Below are 24,323 nucleotides of genomic sequence, written 5' to 3' on the forward strand. Positions count from 1 at the left end.
GCGTGCGGGCGGCGGCGGGGAGCCGTGCGGGGCCCGGGCGGGTGCCGGCGGCGGCGATGGGCGTGTGCGGGGGGCCCGCGGTGCGGGTGCTGGTGCTGGCGGCGGCCTGGGCGCTGGGCGGCGGGCAGGTGCGCTACTCGGTGCCGGAGGAAGCCAAGGCCGGGACGGTGGTGGGCCGGCTGGCGCAGGACCTGGGCCTGGAGGCGGGCGAGGCGGAGGCGCGGCGGCTGCGGCTGGTGGCGCAGGGCCGGCGGGCGAGCGTGGAGGTGAGCGGGGCGAGCGGGGCGCTGGTGGTGAGCTCGCGGCTGGACCGGGAGGAGCTGTGCGGGAAGAGCGCGCCGTGCGCCCTGCGCCTGGAGGTGCTGGTGGAGCGGCCGCTGCGCGTCTTCCACGTGGAGCTGGAGGTCACCGACATCAACGACAACGCCCCGCTCTTCCCCGCCGCCCGCAGAAACCTCAGCATCGCGGAATTCACCACGCTGCCGGGATCGCGGTTCCCGCTGGAGGGCGCGTCGGATGCGGATATCGGCGCCAACGCGCAGCTCTCCTACAGCCTCAGCCCCAGCGAGCACTTTAGAATAGAGGAAGAAAACACTAAGTCGCGCAGTAAATCCCTGTTTCTGGTGCTCGCGAAACCACTTGACCGGGAGTCGGTGCCCGTGCACCGTCTGGTGTTGACGGCGAGTGACGGGGGCCGTCCGTCGCTGTCGGGCACGATGGAGCTGGTGGTGTCGGTGCTGGACGCCAACGACAACGCGCCCCAGTTCAACCAGTCGGTGTACAACGTGGTGTTGCCCGAAGACGCCTTTGAGGGGACACTGGTGACGTGGGTTAACGCCACGGACATGGACGTTGGAAGTAATAGAGAAGTCATTTATGAAATAGAAACTTTTGTTCCTCCTTCGGCCTCAGACGTATTCAGCATCGATGGGAAAAGCGGGGAGATCCGTCTGACGGGCGCGCTGGATTTTGAGACAGTGAATTTCTACGACTTACACGTTAAGGCGACAGACAAGGGGACGCCGCCGCTGTCGGGTCACTGCAAGGTGGTGGTGGAGGTGCTGGACGTGAACGACAACGCGCCCGAGGTGTGGGTGACGTCGCTGTCGGTGCCGGTGCCGGAGGACGCGGCGGTGGGGACGGTGGTGGCGCTGCTGAGCGTGTCGGACCGGGACTCGGGGGCGAACGGGCGGGTGCGCTGCGCGGTGTGGCCGGCGGCGCCGTTCGGGCTGGTGGCGACGTTCGCGGGCTCGTACTCGCTGGTGCTGCGGGAGGCGCTGGACCGGGAGCGGGTGTCGGAGTACGAGGTGGAGGTGCGTGCGGAGGACGGCGGGGCGCCGCCGCTGCGCGCCAGCCGCGGGGTGCGGGTGCCGGTGTCGGACGTGAACGACAACGCGCCGGCGTTCGCGCAGGCCGTGTACACGGTGCTGGCGCGGGAGAACAACGCGGCGGGCGCGGAGCTGGCGCGGCTGTGGGCGCGGGACCCGGACGAGGCGGGCAACGGGCGCGTGAGCTACTCGGTGTGGGAGGGCGGCGGCGGGGGCGCGGCCCCGGGCGGCGGGTGGCGGGCGGCGTCGAGCTACGTGTCGGTGGACGCGGAGAGCGGGCGGCTGCGGGCGCTGCAGCCCCTGGACTACGAGGAGGTGCAGGTGCTGCAGTTCGAGGTGCGGGCGGTGGACGCGGGGGAGCCGCCGCTGTGCGGCAACGCCACGGTGCAGCTCTTCGTGGTGGACGAGAACGACAACGCGCCGGCGCTGCTGCCGGCAGCCGGCGGCGGGCCGGGGCCCGGGGCCGCGGGCTCGGCGGCGTCGGGGCCGGGCTCGGGGGCGTGGTGGGCGTGGGCGGCGTGGGGGGCGCCGGCGGGGCAGGTGGTGGCGAAGATCCGCGCGGTGGACGCGGACTCGGGCTACAACGCGTGGCTGCGCTACGAGCTGTGGGAGCCGCGGGGGAAGGGCCCGTTCCGCGTGGGGCTGTACAGCGGCGAGGTGAGCACGGCGCGGGCGCTGGAGGAGGCGGACGGCCCGCGGCAGAGGCTGGTGATCGTGGTGCGGGACCACGGGGAGCCGGCGCGCTCGGCCACGGCCACGCTGAGCGTGTCGCTGGTGGAGGGCGCCGAGGCGGCGCTGGCGGCCGCGGGCTCGTCCTCGGCGGCGTCGGGGCCGGGGCTGCGGGCGGCGGAGGGCGGCCCGGCGGCGGCGGCGGCGGCGGCGACGACGAACGTGTGGCTGGTGGTGGCCATCTGCGCGGTGTCGAGCCTGTTCCTGCTGGCGGTGGTGCTGTACGGGGCGTCGCGGTGGGCGCCGCGGGCGGCCGTGCTGTCGGGGCCCGGGCCGGCGACGCTGGTGTGCGCCAGCGAAGTGGGGAGCTGGTCGTACTCGCAGCGGCAGAGCCGGAGCCTGTGCGTGGCGGACGGCGCGGGCAAGAGCGACCTGATGGTTTTCAGCCCCAACGTGCCGCCGCCGCCCGGCCCCGCGGCGAAGGAGACGCAGCCGCAGCCGCCCGCTCTGCTGGACACGGTCAGTGGCCCTCCCCTCCCTCCGTCTCTTCCTCCGTCCCTCTGTCCCTCCGTGCCTCCCTCTCTCGCCTGCCGGCCCTTCCCGCGACGCCCCTTGCCCGCTGCCGCCCTTCTGGCGCGTCCCGTGGGCAGGCGCTGGTGGGAGCCGGGCTGAGCCCGCGGGGCCTGCGGGCGGTGGGTGCGTGGCGGGGGCTGAAGGGTGGTGGTGGCACCTTGGCATCTGCCCTCGCGTCCTCCCCGGAGCCCCTGGGCTCTTGCTGGGGCTGCGGGGGGAAGTGAAGGTGTTGCCGCCCCCAGCAGCAGCTGTTCCCGCCCTCCGCTGGGCTTTGCTGTTGCGGGGGGCAGTTGCTGTCCCGGTCAGTAAAGTCACTGCCGCTTGCGGGGAGAGGTGCCAAGACGTGGGGTCTGGGGACGCTCCTGCTTGCTGCTGTGTGGCATTTGCCCCCGAGCTTGCTGAAGGAGAGCAGGACACGCCGGCTGTGGTGGTGATGGTCCCCACGCACTATCTACTGCTTTTTTTTTACCTTTTCTGACTGGTGACTCTGGAGTAATGAGTTGTATTTTCTTTTCTGTCCTCTTCTTCTTTCGTTCTTCTGTAGAAGAGTCTTTTAGGACAAATGTCTTTGTTTCTCCCATTCCCCTGACCATGTTGTGAAGTTGCATTGCGGGCTGCCGAGGTGGCTTGTTGTGCACTGAACTGTTTTGATATTCTGTCAATATTTGCATTAGCAAATTCCCTGAAAATCCTTTTTCAACAACAAAAAAACCCCTTCAATCAAATTTAGCTACACAGTCGATGCCATCCGCTATACTCGTGTGCTCATCAACATGTGAGTTGGTTTCTCTCAGCATGAAATCAGTGCCCTTTGTCATCGGAGTGTTCCCGACAGGAATTCTTCAAAGGGTATTGCTCTCAGAGCTGTAGTATTTTTCCCTTTGAAATTTCTGAAGGATTGTCACACCTGAAGGGTCAGCTGCAGAGACTTTGCTGGACATTGTCCATGAGATGCCATCTCTGTGGTTTTTCATGCTGCTGTCATGGACGGGAATGGTCAAGCAAAATTCGGGTTGAGCCTTCGTGTGGGAAAGGAAACTGTGGCAGGTTGTGGAGGTGAATGTGGCAGAGACACTGAGCAGGGCCTGGCCCTGTCCTTATGCGAAGGGTGACCTTGTGCAGTGGGAAGATCTGTGTGTGGGAACTGGAAATCCTTGGGGAGGCCATGGGCCATGTCGTAAGAAGACAAGAACGGGAGATGATGTGGTTGTCTTGAGAATGCGTGTGCCAGAGTGGGGCGTGGCAGTTGCCCAGAGAAAACCGTGAGGCAGGAATGACACAGAGTGTTCCTGCCCAGGATCATTTCCCAGGCTCCAAGGGTCTGGATTTGGAGGCCTTCTGAATCTTGTGACAGTGTGTGGTATTGAAATGCCTTCGGAGGCTTTTGAGGTTATGAGGAACTTGCATCAGAGACAGTCTCTTGTGCTGCTGACTGCCTGACATAGCGAATGTGCTGGATAAGGGTTGGTGAGATGGCGACTGCTGAATACCGTCTGATGGACCTTTTCCCTCTTGTTCTGGGAGAGGGGTGGTGGGAGCTCCGGCAGCGCTTCAGCCTGCTGTCCTCGTGTGGTGATGGGCATCCATAGCAGCTTCCACAGCCATCGATGTTGCCATGATGGTTCATTGGTCACCCTGAGGCAGGATTTTAAGGGCACACGAGGAGGTGGGTGCAGTCTTTGTTCACTCATCTTCGCTGAGGTGTGCATTTGCAGACTTGGCCTCGGTAGAGATGTTGTGTCCTCTTATCACATGTGGCTCTTTCAGATGTCTGGATGGACAAGCCAAACCGTCCAGAGTGGCCCAGCTCTGGTTTCCTGTGGTACAAATTCTCCCACTGAGTTGACACCTTGAGTGCAATTGCACTTCAGCCTTTGGTGTGGTCTTCTTGAAGAATAAGAGCTGGGTGCAGTGAGATGGGAAGCGGTCGCAGCTCCTCTAATCACAGAATCTGAAAGAACTCAATTTCTCTTTGAAATTGCTGAGAAGGCACAAAGCATCCAGGCAGCTGGGAAGAGTCTAAGAGTCAGAGAGTGGCTTTGCAGTGCTCCGTATATTCCTTGTGCCAATTGTGAGGGAAGGTGAGGATGTGCAAAGGCCTGGGTCATGCTCAAAGAGGGGTTTAGAGCTGGGGCATGTTCTTGTGTTGGAGCAATGTGTGGGTATTGTGGCAGTGATGGCTCCGAGTGGCAGTGACTCGGGCCTGGGTATGTATCACGGGGAGTGTGGCCTTGAGCAGGGAAGAGTGTTGCCTGAGGGAAAGGGAGATGCTGGAGAGAACCTGATCTGTGTCACTGGGGAAGAATCGGAGAACAGCTGCTCAGCTGTTCTATTCCCCGTGTCACGAAATAGAGGATGCCAGCAGAAAACCTTGAGAAATGTCCCCGAGCACAGTGGTACTTGCCTGGGATCCTCTCAGGCCCTCCAGAAGTTCTGAATTTCTCAGGGCACTCTTGTTCTTTGCGATATTCCTGCCCGATGTGATGACAGTTGCCATATTTGCCTTTGATCGTTTCTTTTTGATCTGGAATGTTGTTGGTCAAACAGAAGTTTTTCCAAATTTGCACCACGCTGCCAGTCTTCTCTGAAGCTCTCCTTGGTCATCTCTCTGCTCACTCTCTTGCTGGGATGGGAAGAAGTGCTCTGCATATCGGAGATGTTGGCAGAGCTGGTGCTTCAATACACTGAATGGGATCCCTTGGGTTTCTTCTTTGCCCTTACCCAAAACTCCCACTCTTTTGGTTTTCCTTCTCTCACATTGGCAGTGTGTTGGTACCAGTGGATGAGATGCAGAGGGCAGAATTTGGTCATCTCTTGGGTTGCCGAGGATTGGGTGGTTGGCCATCAGTGTGGGGGATGGTTTTCTGCACTGTACCGAGCTGAGGGTGACATTGTGAGAATATCGTTAGCTCTTGGGTGCCCCACCTGCTTCCCCTGTGATAGAAGTGCATAAGGGAGCATGACACCATGTACAGAAATTTCAAAGCGTCTGGGAAACATGAGTGGTTTTTCTCTGTCCAGCTTCCCAGAAAGCAACTCTCCTGTCCTCAAAAGGTCTCTTTTCTGAAGAAGCCACCAGTGATGGTCACTTGGGAAAGTCGCTCGTACCTGAAGGGACTGTGTTTGAGAGACAGGTGTACTCTCTTTCCAGTTTAGTCGAGGTAACTGGTAATTATGTTGGACTGACTGAATGTTGACTGTGTTGGAGCAGCAAAGCACCACTCCCCACTCTCATTCCTTTCCTGCTGCTTCCAGGCACAGCTGGGACAGGTGGCAGCAAGCGTGGGTAGAGGAAGGACCCTGATGTTTTCCTTGGAGTGGATGTGTTAGGTGTCCAGGGAATGGAAGAACAGTTTGGGTTGGAAGGGACCTTTAAAGCTCATCTAGTCCAACCCCTTTGCAATGAGCAGGGGCATCGTCAGCTAAATCAGATTGCTCAGGGCCCCATCCAACCTGGCCTTGAATGTTTCCAAGGAGGGGGCAGCCACCACCTTTCTGGGGCACCTGTTCCAGAGTTTCATCATCCTCGTTGTAAAAAATGTCTTCCTTATGCCCAGTCTAAATCTGCCCTCTTTCCGTTTAAAACTCTTACCCCTTGTCCTATCGCAACAGGCTCTACTAAAAGGTCTTTCTGAATCTGTCTTATAAGCCCCCTTTAAGTACTGCAAAGCCGCAGTAAGATCTGCCTGGAGCCTTCTCTTCTCTAGGGTCAAGAACCCCAACTCTCTCAGCATGTCATCACAGGAGAGGTGTTCCATTCCCTGATCATTTTTGATCCTCCACTGGACTCACTCCAGCAGGTCTGTGTCTATCCTGTGCTGAGGACCCGAGAGCTGGACACAGCACTGCAGGTGGGGTCTCAGCAGAGCGGAGTAGAGGGGCAGAATCCCCTCCCTTGACCTGCTGTTTGCGTTTCTTTTGATGCAGCCCAGGATACAGTTGGCTTTGTGGTCTGCAAGTGCACACTGGTGGCTCATGTCCAGCTTTTCATCCACCAGTATCCCCAGGTCCTTCTTGTCCGGGCTGCTCTCAATCCCTTCATCCCACAGCCTGTATTGATACTGGGCGTTGCCCAGACCCAGGTACGGGACCTTGCCCTTGGCCTTGTTGAACTTCATGAATTTTGCATGGGCCCACTTCCTGAGCTTGTCCAGGTCCCTCTGAATGGCATCCCATCCTTCAGGCAGGTCAACCGCACCACTCAGCTTGGTGTCATTGGCAAACTTGCTGCGGGTGAACTTGATCCCACTGTCTATGTCACTGATGAAGACGTTAAACAGTACTGGTCCCCATACGGACCCCTGAGGGACACCACTTGTCACTGATCTTCACCTGGACATCATTGACCACTACCCTCTGGCTGTGACCATCCAGCCAATTTCTCATCCACTGAACAGTCCATCCGTGAAATCCATATCTCTACAACTGAGAGAGGAGGATGTTGTGGGGGACTATGTCCAAGTCCTTACCGAAGCCCAGATAGGTGGCACCTGAAGCTCTTCCCTTGTCCCCTGACGCAGTCACTCCAGCACAAAATGCCACCATGTTGCTCAGGCAAGACTTGCCTTTGGTGAGGTCATGCTGGCTTTCTCCAGTCGCCTCCCTGTCCTCCAGGTGCCTGAGTGTAGCTTCCAGGAGGATCCGTTCCATGAGCTTCCAGGCACAGAGGTGACGCTGACAGGCTGGTAGTTCCCCGTGTCCTCCTTGGTACCATTTTTAAAAATGGCTGCAATGCTTCCCTTCTTCCAGTCACTGGGGACTTCCCCGGACTGCTGTGACTTTTCCAGAAGCCAGTGCCCTCAGGACCCTGAGAATGGTCTTAGTGAAAATTCGGTAGTGTTACTTTCAAGGCTTTTGTTTGTATGGGTGCTGGGTGGCTCATGCTAATGAAGCAGAGGTGCTCTGTGGGGATCAATGGCCCTGGGTACGCAGGTTCTTGCCACATTGCTCTGGCAGTACATGTCTTCCTGAAGGAAAAGCAAGGGCTTGCCATTCATCATGCAGGGGGAAAGTGAGGCAGGAAGTATAGCTCTTAATCGCGGTATAGGAAAACTGAGAAATCCTTTGATGGATTAAAAAACCACGTAAAAACCCAAACAAACCAAACCACAAACCAATTTGTCCCACACAGTAGATATCATCCATTACAGTGCTTTGCTCATCAGAGTTTGGGCTGTTATTTCACAGAAGGAAACCAGTGCCATTGACAGAGCGGTGCCGACATCACCTTTAGAAGGATTATTGCTCCCCAGTGCATAACATTTCCACCTGAGATAGCTGAAGCATTGCCACACATGAAGGGTTTACTGCAGAGAGTCTGGAGGACACTGTCTCTGTGATACCATCTCTGTGTCTTTCTGTGGTGCTCTGATCTATGGGAAGGGTCCACAAGAGCTGGAGTGAGCCCTGAGGTGTGAAAGGAAACTGTGACATGTCACGCAGGTGAATGCGGCAGTGGCACTGAGTAGGGCCAGGCCATGTGCTGATGGGAAAGGTGACAATGAGCAGTGGGAGGACTTGTCTGCAGGAACTGGAAATCCTGTGGAGGACCATGGGCCACGTCATAAGAAGACGAGAATGGGAGATGATGTGCTTGTCTTAAGAATGCATGTCACAGATTGGAAATGAAGGATGCCTGGAGGAAAGGATGAGGCAGGATGGACACAGAGTCTTCTTGCCAGGATTGATTCCCAGGCTCTCAGGGTCTGAAGCTGGAGGCCTTCTAAATCTTGAGATGTTGAAATGCCCACAGAGTTTTTGAGGTCATAAAGAGCTCGCACCTGAGACAATCCCTTGTGCTGGTGCCTGCCTGACGTAGGCTACGTGTTGGTAAGAGGAGGTGAGGTGCTGACTGCTGAATGTCATCTGATGAACACCTTGTTTTGGGAAAGGGGTTGTGGGAGGCAGCACTTGAGCCCGCTGTCCTTGTGCAGTGGTGGGCATCCATAGCAGCTTCTACATGTGTTGATGTCATGGTGTTTCCTAGCTCCTCCTCAGGCAGGATTTGTGAGGACCCGTGGTGAGGTGGGTGTAATCTTTGTACACTCGACTTCCCCTACTTGTGCACTTGCACAGGCAGCCTCGGTAGAGACGGTGTGTCCTGTTGTCACACATGGCTCATTCTGACATGTGCAGATACACGCCAAACCCTGCACAGCACCCAGCTCTGTTGTACTGTGTTACAAATTCTCCCTCCCAGTTGACATTGTGAGTGTGCTTGTGTTTCAGCATTTGGAGTGGTTCTCCTGAAGAAGAAAATCTGTGTGGACTGAGATCAGAGCTGTCACAACCCTCATCATAGAATCCCTAAGAACTCTAACGTGCAGCTCTGTAGTGTTTCCATCTGAGATTGCTAAAAAGGCAAAAATCATCTGATGGGGAATTTTACACAGCTGGGAAGAGCCTTCTGAATGCTGTGTGGCTTTGTATCCCTCCTTGTGTTCTCTGTGCGTCCGGGGGTAGGTGAGGGTGTGCAAAGGCCTGGGCCAGATATAGAATGAGGTTTAGAGATGAGCATGTTTTTGGGGCTGAGCACTATCTGAGCATTTTGGCAGTGATCATGCAACTGGCTACAAGTAGGGCCTGGGCAGGTGTCACTGGCACGGTAACTTGGAGTGTGCCAGAGTCTTGCCTGCGGGAAATGGAGCTGCTGAATAGAACAGAGTCTGTGTCGCTGGGGAAGGGCTGGGGACGTTTGCTTACGCTGTGGAGATGCCATTTCCCACGGCGCAGGATAGAGGATGCCAGGAGGAAACCTTGAGAAAAGCCCCGGGGCAGGGGTCTTCGTGACTGGGATCCTCCCAGGACGTCCAGAATTTAGACGTATCCTCACACCCTGTTGTTGTCTGTGGTATTACTGCTTTTGCAGATGACTACCGTACGCATTTTTAATGCCTTGTTTTTGACGGGGAATGTTATTGGTCCAAGAGAAGCTCTTTGAAATTTGTACCACTCTGGCAGCCTTCTCTGAACGCCTCCTCAGCCATCTCTCTGGCCGTAGTCTTGCTAGGGAGGGGGAGAAGACGTCTCTGTGTTCCAGATGTTGGCAGACCTGGCGTTTCAGTACAGTGGAAGGGGGTCCTTTGCTTTTATTCTCTGTTCTTAGTGAGAACCCGACCAGTTTGTTTTTTCTTCTCTCACACTGGCGATGTGTTGGAAGAGATGCAGAGGATGGAATTCTGGCAGCTGTCAGGTTGCAGATGTTTGGGCAGTTGGCCATCAGTGTGTGGAATGGCTTTTCAAGTCTCCTGAGCTGAGGTTGATGCTGAGAGAACGTCCTTAGGTTTCAAGTGTCCCTCCTGCTTCCCCTGTGACAGCAGAGCATGAGGGAGCAGTGCACACTGTCCAGGGTTTTCAAAGCATTTGCAGAAGATGAGTCATTTTTTTGTGTCCAGCATCCCCTGAAATTGATGATAAAGTAAAGGGACAATGTCCCTTAAAACCAATTTACCCCCCCTGAATATATTTTGCTTCTGAAGAAGCACCCAGTGACGCTCCAGGTAAGTGGCTCACACCTACAGTGGATGTGTTTGAGAGACAGCTGTGCTTTTGTTCCTGCTCAGCTGCGGCATTTTCCTGTTGGATCGAGCGAAGGCTGCCTGGGTTGTAATGCCTGTCGGGTTGGAGCAGCAAAGCACCACTGCCTGCTCTCGTTCCTCTGCTGCTGCTTCCAGGCACGGTGGGAGCAGGCGGCAGCCGGGACAGGTGGAGGAGGGACCTTAATGCGTTTCTGGGCGTGGATGTGTTGGGCATCCAGAAGATGTTCCCACTGAAGAAGCCGCGGTGTTTCCTGGGTGGCGTTTGTTTGGCTGTGTGATGCGTGGCTCATGCTAATGCTGAGAGGTATTCCGTGGGACCAACGCCCCTGGGAACGGGGGTTCTTGCCGTGTTGTCCCGGCAGAGCCTGCCTGCCTGCAAGGGGAAGCAAGAGCTGGACGTTCCTTGCGCAGGTGGGAAATGAGTCAGGCACAACAGTTCTTCCCCAAGGTACATGAGGAGTGCTGGGGAGCTGTGGCTGCCCCGTGCTTTGTGAGCCTTCCTGGAGGGTTGTCGTGCTGGGCTGAGATGGGTTTGAGTTCCCGACGGAGAGACTGCCCTGGGCTGTTGGGACTGTTTGGATCCTGTTTTACTGGATGTTGAAGTACCTGGGGCTTGGGCTTGTGTTTCAGAGGGTGTTGGTTTGCGTTCTGATGTCGCGGAGCTGTTCTTTGCCATGGGATTGCCTTGGTGTGTTTTCTGCCGGGTCCCGGAGAGGGCTGGAGGCTGAGGAGTGTGGCCTTCATCGTGAGGGGAGGGGAAGCTGCAGGTGCATGGACAGTAGGAAGGTGCTGGGGAAGAGGAAGGAGAGATCTTGCGAAAGGGCGTGTACCTCCTTCATGGCGAGCATGGTGCAGCTATTTTTAAACACATTTTGCTGAAGAAGAAATGAAGAGACAAGAATGGAAGCAGAAGAGAAGGGCAGAGAAAGAAATGTTATAGCAGGGCAAAAAGAAAAAGAGAGAGAACGGAAGAGAGGAAAGAAGAAAGAAAAAAAGGAGGAGCAATATAAGGAAGGAAAGGAAGGATTCCTTGCAAGCAAGCAAGCAAGAAGAGATGACTGAGGAAGATTCCCAGCGTGCACTGATGTTATCTCGAGATGGTGAATGGAGTTGAGGAACTCGGCATCCTCGGTACTGCGGGGCACTCGGCAAGGCTTGATGAAGGGTGGTGAGGAAGAGGAAGGAGAGCTCTTTCCGCGGGACATGTCCATGGTTTATTGCGAGCATGGCGTAGGTATTTGGGGAAAATGTTGGTAAAGAAGAAGCACAGAAGAGACCAGGATGGAAAGAGAAGAGGAGGGTAGACGAAACTGTGACAGGGGAAAGAAGGAAAGGGAAGGGAAAGAGAGAAAAAGGGCGAGAAAAAGAGAATGTGAGAAGGAAATGGAGGAGAAAAGGAAAACCAAAGGAAGGACTGACACTGCGCAAGTAAAAATCAAGCCAGGAAGGAAGGAAGGGAGGACGGACAACGACACAGAGGATGAGAATGGAAGCGCAAAGGAGATGACCGGCACGTACCGACCTGCGGCGGAGCAGCACACGGTGTCGCTGCAGGCTCAGAAACGGCGGCTCGGTCAGGGCGGCTCCGCCCCGGTGCGGCGGAGAGCCCGGCTGTGAGCGCGGGGGGGCGGCGCGGGGCGGGCAGGAGAGCCGGGGCGTGCGGGCGGCGGCGGGGAGCCGTGCGGGGCCCGGGCGGGTGCCGGCGGCGGCGATGGGCGTGTGCGGGGGGCCCGCGGTGCGGGTGCTGGTGCTGGCGGCGGCCTGGGCGCTGGGCGGCGGGCAGGTGCGCTACTCGGTGCCGGAGGAAGCCAAGGCCGGGACGGTGGTGGGCCGGCTGGCGCAGGACCTGGGCCTGGAGGCGGGCGAGGCGGAGGCGCGGCGGCTGCGGCTGGTGGCGCAGGGCCGGCGGGCGAGCGTGGAGGTGAGCGGGGCGAGCGGGGCGCTGGTGGTGAGCTCGCGGCTGGACCGGGAGGAGCTGTGCGGGAAGAGCGCGCCGTGCGCCCTGCGCCTGGAGGTGCTGGTGGAGCGGCCGCTGCGCGTCTTCCACGTGGAGCTGGAGGTCACCGACATCAACGACAACGCCCCGCTCTTCCCCGCCGCCCGCAGAAACCTCAGTTTGTCGGAGAACTCCCCTCCCGGGTCTCGTTTCCCGCTGGAGGGCGCGTCGGATGCGGATATCGGCGCCAACGCGCAGCTCTCCTACAGCCTCAGCCCCAGCGAGCACTTTACCCTCGATGTTAAATCCCCTGATGAAAATAGGAAATCCCTGTTTCTGGTGCTGGGGAAAGCGCTGGACCGGGAGTCGGTGCCCGTGCACCGTCTGGTGTTGACGGCGAGTGACGGGGGCCGGCCGTCGCTGTCGGGCACGATGGAGCTGGTGGTGTCGGTGCTGGACGTGAACGACAACGCGCCCCAGTTCAACCAGTCGGTGTATAAAGTGCAGCTGCCGGAGAGCGCTGCAGAGGGGACGCTGGTAACGCGTGTGAACGCCACGGACACGGATTTGGGAATATATGGAGAAGTGATCTATGAAATGGAAACATTTGTTCTTCCATCGGCGTCAGACCTGTTCAGGATCGATGGGAAAAGCGGGGAGATCCGTCTGACGGGCGCGCTGGATTTTGAGACCGTGACTTTCTACGAACTACACGTTAAAGCAAGAGACAGAGGCTCCCCCCCGCTATCGGGTCACTGCAGCGTGGAGCTGGCGGTGCTGGACGTGAACGACAACGCGCCCGAGGTGTGGGTGACGTCGCTGTCGGTGCCGGTGCCGGAGGACGCGGCGGTGGGGACGGTGGTGGCGCTGCTGAGCGTGTCGGACCGGGACTCGGGGGCGAACGGGCGGGTGCGCTGCGCGGTGTGGCCGGCGGCGCCGTTCGGGCTGGTGGCGACGTTCGCGGGCTCGTACTCGCTGGTGCTGCGGGAGGCGCTGGACCGGGAGCGGGTGTCGGAGTACGAGGTGGAGGTGCGTGCGGAGGACGGCGGGGCGCCGCCGCTGCGCGCCAGCCGCGGGGTGCGGGTGCCGGTGTCGGACGTGAACGACAACGCGCCGGCGTTCGCGCAGGCCGTGTACACGGTGCTGGCGCGGGAGAACAACGCGGCGGGCGCGGAGCTGGCGCGGCTGTGGGCGCGGGACCCGGACGAGGCGGGCAACGGGCGCGTGAGCTACTCGGTGTGGGAGGGCGGCGGCGGGGGCGCGGCCCCGGGCGGCGGGTGGCGGGCGGCGTCGAGCTACGTGTCGGTGGACGCGGAGAGCGGGCGGCTGCGGGCGCTGCAGCCCCTGGACTACGAGGAGGTGCAGGTGCTGCAGTTCGAGGTGCGGGCGGTGGACGCGGGGGAGCCGCCGCTGTGCGGCAACGCCACGGTGCAGCTCTTCGTGGTGGACGAGAACGACAACGCGCCGGCGCTGCTGCCGGCAGCCGGCGGCGGGCCGGGGCCCGGGGCCGCGGGCTCGGCGGCGTCGGGGCCGGGCTCGGGGGCGTGGTGGGCGTGGGCGGCGTGGGGGGCGCCGGCGGGGCAGGTGGTGGCGAAGATCCGCGCGGTGGACGCGGACTCGGGCTACAACGCGTGGCTGCGCTACGAGCTGTGGGAGCCGCGGGGGAAGGGCCCGTTCCGCGTGGGGCTGTACAGCGGCGAGGTGAGCACGGCGCGGGCGCTGGAGGAGGCGGACGGCCCGCGGCAGAGGCTGGTGATCGTGGTGCGGGACCACGGGGAGCCGGCGCGCTCGGCCACGGCCACGCTGAGCGTGTCGCTGGTGGAGGGCGCCGAGGCGGCGCTGGCGGCCGCGGGCTCGTCCTCGGCGGCGTCGGGGCCGGGGCTGCGGGCGGCGGAGGGCGGCCCGGCGGCGGCGGCGGCGGCGGCGACGACGAACGTGTGGCTGGTGGTGGCCATCTGCGCGGTGTCGAGCCTGTTCCTGCTGGCGGTGGTGCTGTACGGGGCGTCGCGGTGGGCGCCGCGGGCGGCCGTGCTGTCGGGGCCCGGGCCGGCGACGCTGGTGTGCGCCAGCGAAGTGGGGAGCTGGTCGTACTCGCAGCGGCAGAGCCGGAGCCTGTGCGTGGCGGACGGCGCGGGCAAGAGCGACCTGATGGTTTTCAGCCCCAACGTGCCGCCGCCGCCCGGCCCCGCGGCGAAGGAGACGCAGCCGCAGCCGCCCGCTCTGCTGGACACGGTCAGTGGCCCTCCCCTCCCTCCGTCTCTTCCTCCGTCCCTCTGTCCCTCCGTGCCTCCCTCTCTCGCCTGCCGGCCCTTCCCGCGACGCCCCTTGCCCGCTGCCGCCCTTCTGGCGCGTCCCGTGGGCAGGCGCTGGTGGGAGCCGGGCTGAGCCCGCGGGGCCTGCGGGCGGTGGGTGCGTGGCGGGGGCTGAAGGGTGGTGGTGGCACCTTGGCATCTGCCCTCGCGTCCTCCCCGGAGCCCCTGGGCTCTTGCTGGGGCTGCGGGGGGAAGTGAAGGTGTTGCCGCCCCCAGCAGCAGCTGTTCCCGCCCTCCGCTGGGCTTTGCTGTTGCGGGGGGCAGTTGCTGTCCCGGTCAGTAAAGTCACTGCCGCTTGCGGGGAGAGGTGCCAAGACGTGGGGTCTGGGGACGCTCCTGCTTGCTGCTGTGTGGCATTTGCCCCCGAGCTTGCTGAAGGAGAGCAGGACACGCCGGCTGTGGTGGTGATGGTCCCCAGGCACTATGTACTCTCTTCTTACCGCTGCTGAGTGGGCTGGTATCAGATTTGGTTTCCTGTTGTTCCCTCTCCTCGTCTCTCATCTCATTGTTGGGTTCCCTCTGCATATCAGCAGAAGACAAGAATGGGAGACGATGTGTTTGTCTTGAGAACGTGTGTCCCAGAGTGGGGAGTGGAGGATGCCCAGAGGAAAGCCTGAGGCAGGAAGGGCACAGAGTTTTCCTGCCCAGGATCCTTTCCCAGGGCCCAAGGTTCAGGAGCTGGAGGCCTTCTGGATCTTGAGCTAGTGTGTGGTACTGAAATGCCCACAGCGTCTTTCGATGTTGTGAATATCTTGCACCGGATCCACTCCCTTGTGCTGCTGCCTGCCTGGTTAGGAAATGTGTTGGTAAGGGCAGTGACATGCAACTTCTGAACACTGTGATTGACCTTTTCCTTCTTGTTTTGAGAAAGGGGCTGTGGGAGGGTAGCGCTTCAGTCCTCTGTCCTTGTGTGGTGATGGGCATCCATAGCAGCTTCCACATGCATGGATGTGGCCATGAGAGTTTGTTACTTCTCCTCAGGTGGGATTTGTAAGTGGATGGGCTTAGGGGACCGGTGTAATCTGTGTGTGTTTGATCACGCTCTTAATACATTGCCCTCGTGTCCAGTGTTTCACCGCTGTGGCCATGAAATGTGAGCCGTTGTCACTTTGGGTTCATTCAAGGATGATTATCCTTTGAAGGGATGTGATGTAAGATGACAACTGGGACTTGAGGGAGTTCTCTCCCTGTGGTGCATTTCCTCCATTTCACTTGTCTCACCAGAGCCTTTGGGGAAGTAGGGAAGGCGATACAGCCTTCTTTTTCCCCAAGCATGTGTCAGCTGCACTCAGTCCTATAAGGTCTTCAGGCTGAGGAGTCTCCTCCAAGGTAGCTGTTGGAAATGGAATTTTTCTCTTCTTACTCCCCTCATCTCCCAGGCCGTGTACTTGTGTTCTTGGCCAGAGAAGTGGGGTGATGTATGCTACCCTGTTTTGTTCTTTCAAAAGTTGCATCAGCAGCTACACCTGTACAATAGAAACTCTGGAAATCTTTTTGGAAAAACAAGCAAAGAAGCAAAAGTAAACCAAACCAACCCACCAAAACAAAACCTACACAGAATTCTCTACACAATTCAATATCATCCATTACAGAGAGGTGAGCATCGACAGTTGGGTTGTTCTCCCGCAGATGATTTCAATGCCATTGCCATTCAGAGCTGTCTCCACATCTGCTTCAGCAAGAGTATTGCTGTCAGGTCTTCAGCATTTCCATCTGAGATAGCTGAAGCGTCGCCAGAGATGACAGTTCAGGAGCAGAGAGTCTGCTGGGCACCGTGTATGTGATACCTCCGGGTGGTTTTCTATTGTGCTCTCATGGATGGGAGGTCAGCTTGAGCCTTGAGGTGTGAAAGGAGACTGTGACATGTCACAGAAGTGAATGTGACACTGAGTAGGGCCCGGCCATTGCCTGATGTGACGGGTGACCTTGAGGAGTGGGCGGACTTGTCTGCAGGAACTGGAAATCCTTGGGAAGACCATGGGCCGTGTCATAAGAAGTCAGTTATGGGAGCTGATGTGCTTGTCTTGAGAACGTGTGTCCCCGAGTGGGGAGTGGAGGATGCCCAGAGGAAAGCTTGAGGCAGGATGGTCACAGAGGGTTCCTGCCCGGGATCGACTCCCAGGCTCCGAGGGTCTGGACTATGAGGCCTGCTAGATCTGAACGTAGTGTGCGGGGCTGAAATGCCCACGATGTCTTTTATGAGTGTCTCGCATCCCCGACAGTCCCTTGTGCTGGTGCTGCCTGCTGCAGGCAGTGTGTGGGTAAGGGGGGGGACATGCAGCCTGCTGAATACTGTCTGATGAACATCTTCGCTGAGGTTTTGGGAACTGCACTGTGGGAGGGTAGTGCTTCCATCTGCTGTCCTTGTGTTGTGGTGGGCATCTGGAGGAGCTTCCGCAGCCCTTGGTGTTGCCATGATGGCAACCTCATCAGGCAGGATTTGTAAGGACACATGAGGAGGTGGGTGTAATCCTGGTGGCTGCAGTGGAGATGTTGTGTTGTCTTCTCACTATTAACTCATTCAGATATCTGCACATACACACCCAACCCAGCACAGCATTGCAGCTCTGGTTTTCTATCGTAGAAGTTCTCTTACCCCATTGACATTGTGAGACCACTTGCATTTGGCATTATACATATTCTTCTGCAAGAACAAAATCCATGTGGCCTGGGATCAACCTGTCACAGCTCTAACCACAGACCCTGTGATGTGCAGCTCTGTCGTGTTTCCATCTTAGATTGCCGAAAACAGACAAAGCATTAGTGAATGGTGAAGTTCAAGCATCTGGGAAGTGCCTGCCAGATGCTGTGTGACTTTGCATCCCTCCTTATGTTATTTGTGCTGGTTGTGGGATAAGTGAGGATGTGCAAAGGCCTGGGTCATGCTCTGAGCAGGGTTGACAGCTGGGCATGTTGTTGGTATTGAGCAAGGTCTGAGTATTATGGAAGTTGCTCTGGAATAGGAGACCTTATGGATCCCAAAATATTGTGTGGTATTGAAGTTCCCGCAATATTGTGTGCAGATCTGCCACAGAGACAGAACCCTCGTATTGCTGCCTGCCTGATATAGGCCTTGTGTTGGTGTGAGGGGTGAGACAGAGACTGCTGAAAGCTGTCTGAGGGACCTTTTTGCTCCCATTTTGGGAGGGCGTTGTGGGAGGGTTGTGCTTCAATCTGGTGTTCTTGTGTAGTGACGGGCATCTCTAGCAGCTTTCCCAGATGTTGATCACAGAATCATGGAATGGATTGATTTAGAGGGGATCTTAAAAATGTTCTACTTCCAGCCCCCTCTGCAGTGAGTGGGCACATCTTCCAATAGACCAGGCTGCTCAAAGCTTCCTCCAATCTGGCCTTGAAGACTTCCATGATGGGCCATGCATATCTTCTCTGGACAATGTGTTGCAGATCCTCACCACCCTTACAGCAGAGCATTTCTCCCTCACATCTAATGGTTGGATCTGATGCTCTCAAATGTATTTTCCAACATAAATTTTTCTCTGATTTTATGATCATCTCTGGAAATAGTATTGCTCCAAGTTGTATGGGATTTCCATCTAAGGTTACTGAAGCATTGCCAAAGAGGAAGGGTGAGCTGCGGAGAGTCTGTTGGACACCGTCCATGCGATACCAGCTGTATGTATTTCCATGGGGCCATCATTGATGAGAGGGCCCACAGAAGCTGGACTGAAGGGAAATTGTGGCATGTGCATGGAGGTGAATGTGTCAGTGGCCGTGAGTGGGGCCTGGGCATCTCCTGATGTGAAGAGTGACCTGGAGCAGTGGGAAGAGTTCCCTGAGGGAAGTGGAAATGTCTGGGAAGAGCATAGGCCATGTCATAAACCAAGAATGAGAGATGATGTGCTTGTGTTGAGAATGAGTGTCACAGACTGTGGAATGGAGGATGCCTGGAGGAAAGCATGAGGCAGGATGGGCAGAGAGTGTTCTTTTGCAAGATTGTTTCCCAGGCTCTGATGTGCAGAGTTGGAGGCCTCCTAGATCTTGAGAGAGTTACATGGTATTGAAATGTCCTTTGTGGTTATGAAGATCTGCCACCAGAGACAGTCCCTTGTGCTGCTACGTGGTTGCCGTAGGGAATGTGCTGGTAAGAGGAGATGAGATGCAGAGTGCTGGACGTTGTCTGATGAACCATTTCCCGCTGGTGTTGAGAAGAGTGTGGTGGGAGGCAGCGCTTCAGCCCTCTGTCCTTGTGCACTGGTGGGCATCCATAGTAGCTTCCACATGCGTTGATGTTGCCACGATGGTTCCTTGCTCCTCCTCGGGCAGGATTTGTAAGCGGATGGAGGAGGAGGTGGGTGTAATCTGTGTGTGCTTGATTTCCCCTCCTTCTACACTTGCACAGTCGGCCTCAACAGAGATGGTGTGTCCCCTTGTCATGCTTAACTCAAGTATGTGCACGTTTGTGCCAAATCCTTCACAGCAGCCCCGCTCTGGTTTTCTGTGGTACAAATTCTCCCACCCAGTTGACATCGTGGCTGTGCTTGTGCTTCAGCGTTTGGTGTGGTTCTCCCGAGGAATGAAATCCGTGTGGACTGGGATCAGAGCTGTGTCATGGTTTGAGCCCAGAGGGAAACTGAGCGCCAGGCAGCTGTTCACTCAGCCCTTCCCCCTTCAGATATGGGAAGGAGGAAATAAAGTATAAGTCTCGGGAACTGAGATAAGGACAGAGAGGGCTGACTCACCCATTATGGTTACTGGCAAAAGGCAGACTCGTTGGGGGAAGAAAAACCATCACTTGAATTCAAACACTAACAGTGACAACACCTCACAGAGAGAGTGGGACAGTGAAAAGCATTAACACATCTTGAAAAACACCTCCCCCACACCTCCCTTCTTCTTGGGCTCAGTTTTGTTCCCCACTTCTCTACCTCCTCCCCACCAGTGGCACAGGGGGAAGGGAATGGGGGGGTTACAGCCAGTCCGCAGCTCCCCCCTCCTCAGAGGGCAGAAACCTCACATTTCCCTGCTTGTGTGTGGTGTCTCTCTCACGGCAGACCGTTTTCCACAACCTTTCTCCGACATGAGTTGGTACAAGGAAATGGTCTCTTACTTTACAAGTCATTCCCTCATAGCAACTTGTAATGATTTCTGAATATTGCTCAGTAATCCTGCTTGCCCTGACTGTTCTGGGGAAGCTTACCAAGGGCTACTGTGTTCATCAAAACAAAGCGGTTTTCTGTGGAAACTTACCAAGAATTCCTGTGTTCAGCAAAAATATGCTTCTTGACCTTGGCAAGCAGATGTGCTCTAACTAGTTTAGTCTTGGTAATGACTAGATAGCCATGTATGGATGGTAGAGATGGATGCACTGGTACTTTCAGATAAGATAGAATGAGTAAACTGCCTGAAAACACACTTGTTCAAGAAATTGGCTACGAGAATCTACGCATGCTCCGAGGAAAAGTACAGTGTGAGGAGGACTGGAGCCTTCCTCCAACAGAGCGCGGAGACGCCCCCCAGGAGGCAATGGGCAGGCACAGAGAGAACAAAACCTGCTGACACCAGCCTCTAGAGCTAACCCAGCCTCAGTCATGAATATGCATGTTTGTGTTATGTCATCCCATGAGTATGTATATCCACACTGGATCAGTTTTTGGTAAAATGTGCTGAGCGTGTGCAAGCTTTGTGGAGAAATCCCCTTGCACCCCAGCACCAGAGTAAACATACCTGCTGTATAACTCTGAGTTGTTGAGTCTGTTTCTGCAAATCAGAGTCCTTCCCAGGCTGCAGATATACCTCTGCCCCACCGTGGACCTCGACGGGTATCAGGGGGGTGGCCCTGCATCTCATCTCAGGTTACAGGGGGGCTGTCTCTGCAGTGATGCACCTCCCCTAATCCTCCTTTCTTCCTCTGACCTTGGTGTTCGCATAAGTGTCCTTCTCACAACACTTCCTCACAACTCCAAGCTTCATCACATGTTCCCTTTCTTTAATATGGTATCAGAGAGGCACAGCCACCATCACTAATTGTCTCAGCCTGGGCCAGAGGTGGGTCCAACTTGGAGCCAGGGGAGCTTTGAGAAACTTCTCCCAGGGACTGCTGTTACACCCTCCCCTGCTACCAAAAATGCTGCCACACCCAGAAACCCAGCACAGGCTGTCCCAACTCTCGTCACAGAATATTTAAGATCTCTGCTGTGCAGCTCTGTGGTGTTCCCATCTGAGATCGCTGGAGAGGCACAAGGTGTTTGTAGTGGAGCTCAAGCAGCTGGGAAGGGCCTGCCAGTCACTGCGTGGCTTTGCATCCCTCCATGTGATCTTTGTGCCAATCGTGAGGGAAGGTGAGGACGTGCAAAGTCCTGGGTCATGCTCCATGTGGACTTTGGTGCTGGGGCTCGGTGTTGTGGTGGAGAAATGTCTGGGTACTGTGGCCGTGATCCTCCGAGCGGCACGGAGTAGGAATTGTGGCAATCAGAGGGAGGGTGACTTTGAGTGGGGAAGAGTCTTTCCTGAGGAAATGGAGATGCTGTGTAGAACATGGAGTGTGTCACTGGGGAAGAACTGGAGGATGTGTGCTTGGCTGTGGAGATGCCATTTCCCAGGGCTTGGGATAGAGCATTGCAGTAGAAAGCCTTGGGAAGTCGCCTGGCGCACAGTGCTGCTTGCCCGGGATCCTCTCAGGACCTCCAGCAGCGCTGCATGTCCTCGTGCCCTGGTGTTCTCCGCGCTGTTCCTGTCAGACGAGCAGACATCTGCCATACTCCGCTTGGAGCCCTCACTTTGGATGGGGAATGGTGTTGGTCAAACTGGGGATTTTCCAAATTTCAATCACATTTGGCCAGTCTTCTCCGAGCCTCTCCTTGGTTACCGCTCTGCTCTTAGTCCTGCTAGGGAGAGGAACAAGCGCTGTCTGTATGCAAGAAGTTGGCAAACCTTGTGTTTCAATAGAGCAGAATGGGATCCTTTACTTGTCTTCTCTCCTCCTATGAAAAACTTCCATCCATTTTTCTTCACTTCCCTCACACTGTTAAAGTGGATGAAATGCAGACTGCAGAATTTTGGCAGCTGTTGGATGGCAGAATTTTGGGCAGTTGGCCATCAGTGTGGGGAATGGCTTTTCACGTCTTCTGAGCTGAGGTTGACGTTGAGAGAACGTCCTTAGCTTTCAGGTGTCCCTCCTGCTTCCCCTTTGACAGAAGTGCGTGAGGGGCACTGGGCATTGTCCAGTTTTTTGCAGATCATGAATCATTTTCTGCTCTCCATATTCCCCAGAAGCACTGATAATGTTAAGGGAAAATATACTTGAAGTCCAGTACCCCTTCCCTGAAAATGTTTCATTTCTGAAGAAGCACCCAGTGATGCTACATGTAAGTCGCTCACAACTGCAGTGGATGTATCTGAGAGAAGGATGTGCTTTAGTTGAACTCTAATGTGCAGCTCTGTGCTTTTTCCATCTGAGATTGCTGAAAACTCAAAAAGCATTTGGTGGGGAATTTTACGCAGCTGGACAGAGCCTAATGAACGGTGTGTGGCTTTGTATCCCTCCTTATGTTCTCTGTGCAACTAGGGGGAATGTGAGGGTGTGCAAAGGCCTGGGTCAGCTATAGGGTGACGTTTACAGCTGGGCCTGTTGTTGGGGCTGAGCACTGTCTGAGTATTTTGGCAGTGATCGTGCGAGGGGATCCAAGTAGGGCCTGGGCAGGTGTCACAGGGACGGTGACAGAGTGCGGTAGAGTCTTGCCTGAGGGAAATGTTCTAACCCTGCTGGGTAGAACAGGGTCTGTGTCGCTGGGGAAGGGCTGGGGAATGTCTGCTTAAGCTGTGGAGATGCCATTTCCCACGGCGCAGGATAGAGGATGCCAGGAGGAAACCTTGAGAAAAGCCCCGGGGCGTCCTCCCAGGACGTCTAGAATTTCCATCTATCCTCACACCCTGTTGTTGTCTGTGGTATTACTGCTTTTGAAGATGACTACCATACGCATTTTTAATGCCTCGTTTTTGACAGGGAATGTTGTTGGTCCAAGAGAAGCTCTTTGAAATTTGTACCACTCTGGCAGCCTTCTCTGAACGCCTCCTCAGCCATCTCTCTGGCCGTAGTCTTGCTAGGGAGGGGGAGAAGACGTCTCTGTGTTCCAGATGTTGGCAGACCTGGCGTTTCAGTACAGTGGAAGGGGGTCCTTTGCTTTTATTCTCTGTTCTTAGTGAGAACCCGACCAGTTTGTTTTTTCTTCTCTCACACTGGCGATGTGTTGGAAGAGATGCAGAGGATGGAATTCTGGCAGCTGTCAGGTTGCAGATGTTTGGGCAGTTGGCCATCAGTGTGTGGAATGGCTTTTCAAGTCTCCTGAGCTGAGGTTGATGCTGAGAGAACGTCCTTAGGTTTCAAGTGTCCCTCCTGCTTCCCCTGTGACAGCAGAGCATGAGGGAGCAGTGCACACTGTCCAGGGTTTTCAAAGCATTTGCAGAAGATGAGTCATTTTTTTGTGTCCAGCATCCCCTGAAATTGATGATAAAGTAAAGGGACAATGTCCCTTAAAACCAATTTACCCCCCCTGAATATATTTTGCTTCTGAAGAAGCACCCAGTGACGCTCCAGGTAAGTGGCTCACACCTACAGTGGATGTGTTTGAGAGACAGCTGTGCTTTTGTTCCTGCTCAGCTGCGGCATTTTCCTGTTGGATCGAGCGAAGGCTGCCTGGGTTGTAATGCCTGTCGGGTTGGAGCAGCAAAGCACCACTGCCTGCTCTCGTTCCTCTGCTGCTGCTTCCAGGCACGGTGGGAGCAGGCGGCAGCCGGGACAGGTGGAGGAGGGACCTTAATGCGTTTCTGGGCGTGGATGTGTTGGGCATCCAGAAGATGTTCCCACTGAAGAAGCCGCGGTGTTTCCTGGGTGGCGTTTGTTTGGCTGTGTGATGCGTGGCTCATGCTAATGCTGAGAGGTATTCCGTGGGACCAACGCCCCTGGGAACGGGGGTTCTTGCCGTGTTGTCCCGGCAGAGCCTGCCTGCCTGCAAGGGGAAGCAAGAGCTGGACGTTCCTTGCGCAGGTGGGAAATGAGTCAGGCAGAACAGTTCTTCCCCAAGGTACATGAGGAGTGCTGGGGAGCTGTGGCTGCCCCGTGCTTTGTGAGCCTTCCTGGAGGGTTGTCGTGCTGGGCTGAGATGGGTTTGAGTTCCCGACGGAGAGACTGCCCTGGGCTGTTGGGACTGTTTGGATCCTGTTTTATTGGATGTTGAAGTACCTGGGGCTTGGGCTTGTGTTTCAGAGGGTGTTGGTTTGCGTTCTGATGTCGCAGAGCTGTTCTTTGCCATGGGATTGCCTTGGTGTGTTTTCTGCCGGGTCCCGGAGAGGGCTGGAGGCTGAGGAGTGTGGCCTTCATCGTGAGGGGAGGGGAAGCTGCAGGTGCATGGACAGTAGGAAGGTGCTGGGGAAGAGGAAGGAGAGATCTTGCGAAAGGGCGTGTACCTCCTTCATGGCGAGCATGGTGCAGCTATTTTTAAACACATTTTGCTGAAGAAGAAACGAAGAGACAAGAATGGAAGCAGAAGAGAAGGGCAGAGAAAGAAATGTTATAGCAGGGCAAAAAGAAAAAGAGAGAGAACGGAAGAGAGGAAAGAAGAAAGAAAAAAAGGAGGAGCAATATAAGGAAGGAAAGGAAGGATTCCTTGCAAGCAAGCAAGCAAGAAGAGATGACTGAGGAAGATTCCCAGCGTGCACTGATGTTATCTCGAGATGGAGAATGGAGTTGAGGAACTCGGCATCCTCGGTACTGCGGGGCACTCGGCAAGGCTTGATGAAGGGTGGTGAGGAAGAGGATGAAGAGCTCTTTCCGCGGGACATGTCCATGGTTTATTGCGAGCATGGCGTAGGTATTTGGGGAAAATGTTGGTAAAGAAGAAGCACAGAAGAGACCAGGATGGAAAGAGAAGAGGAGGGTAGACGAAACTGTGACAGGGGAAAGAAGGAAAGGGAAGGGAAAGAGAGAAAAAGGGCGAGAAAAAGAGAATGT

At 56.3% G+C, this 24,323-nt stretch overlaps 2 protein-coding genes across 2 annotated transcripts in view; both read left to right on the forward strand.

The window, feature by feature from the left end:
* Positions 1 to 2,864, forward strand: LOC141964940 (protocadherin alpha-6-like). The gene has a single exon (XM_074915882.1). The coding sequence runs from the start codon at positions 57 to 59 to the stop codon at positions 2,667 to 2,669; it is 2,613 nt and encodes an 870-aa protein (XP_074771983.1). The 5' UTR covers positions 1 to 56; the 3' UTR covers positions 2,670 to 2,864.
* Positions 2,865 to 11,763: 8,899 nt separating this feature from the next.
* The window catches only part of LOC141965032 (protocadherin alpha-C2-like), a 106,354-nt gene continuing 93,794 nt past the window's right edge, over positions 11,764 to 24,323 (forward strand). The window contains exon 1 of the mRNA XM_074916099.1: positions 11,764 to 14,276. Within this exon, the coding sequence (XP_074772200.1) occupies positions 11,820 to 14,276 (2,457 nt within the window). The 5' untranslated portion in view covers positions 11,764 to 11,819. The remainder of the gene's footprint in view (positions 14,277 to 24,323) is intronic.

Source organism: Athene noctua, chromosome 12, assembly GCF_965140245.1.
Source record: "Athene noctua chromosome 12, bAthNoc1.hap1.1, whole genome shotgun sequence".
In the NCBI taxonomy this organism is placed as follows: domain Eukaryota; kingdom Metazoa; phylum Chordata; class Aves; order Strigiformes; family Strigidae; genus Athene; species Athene noctua.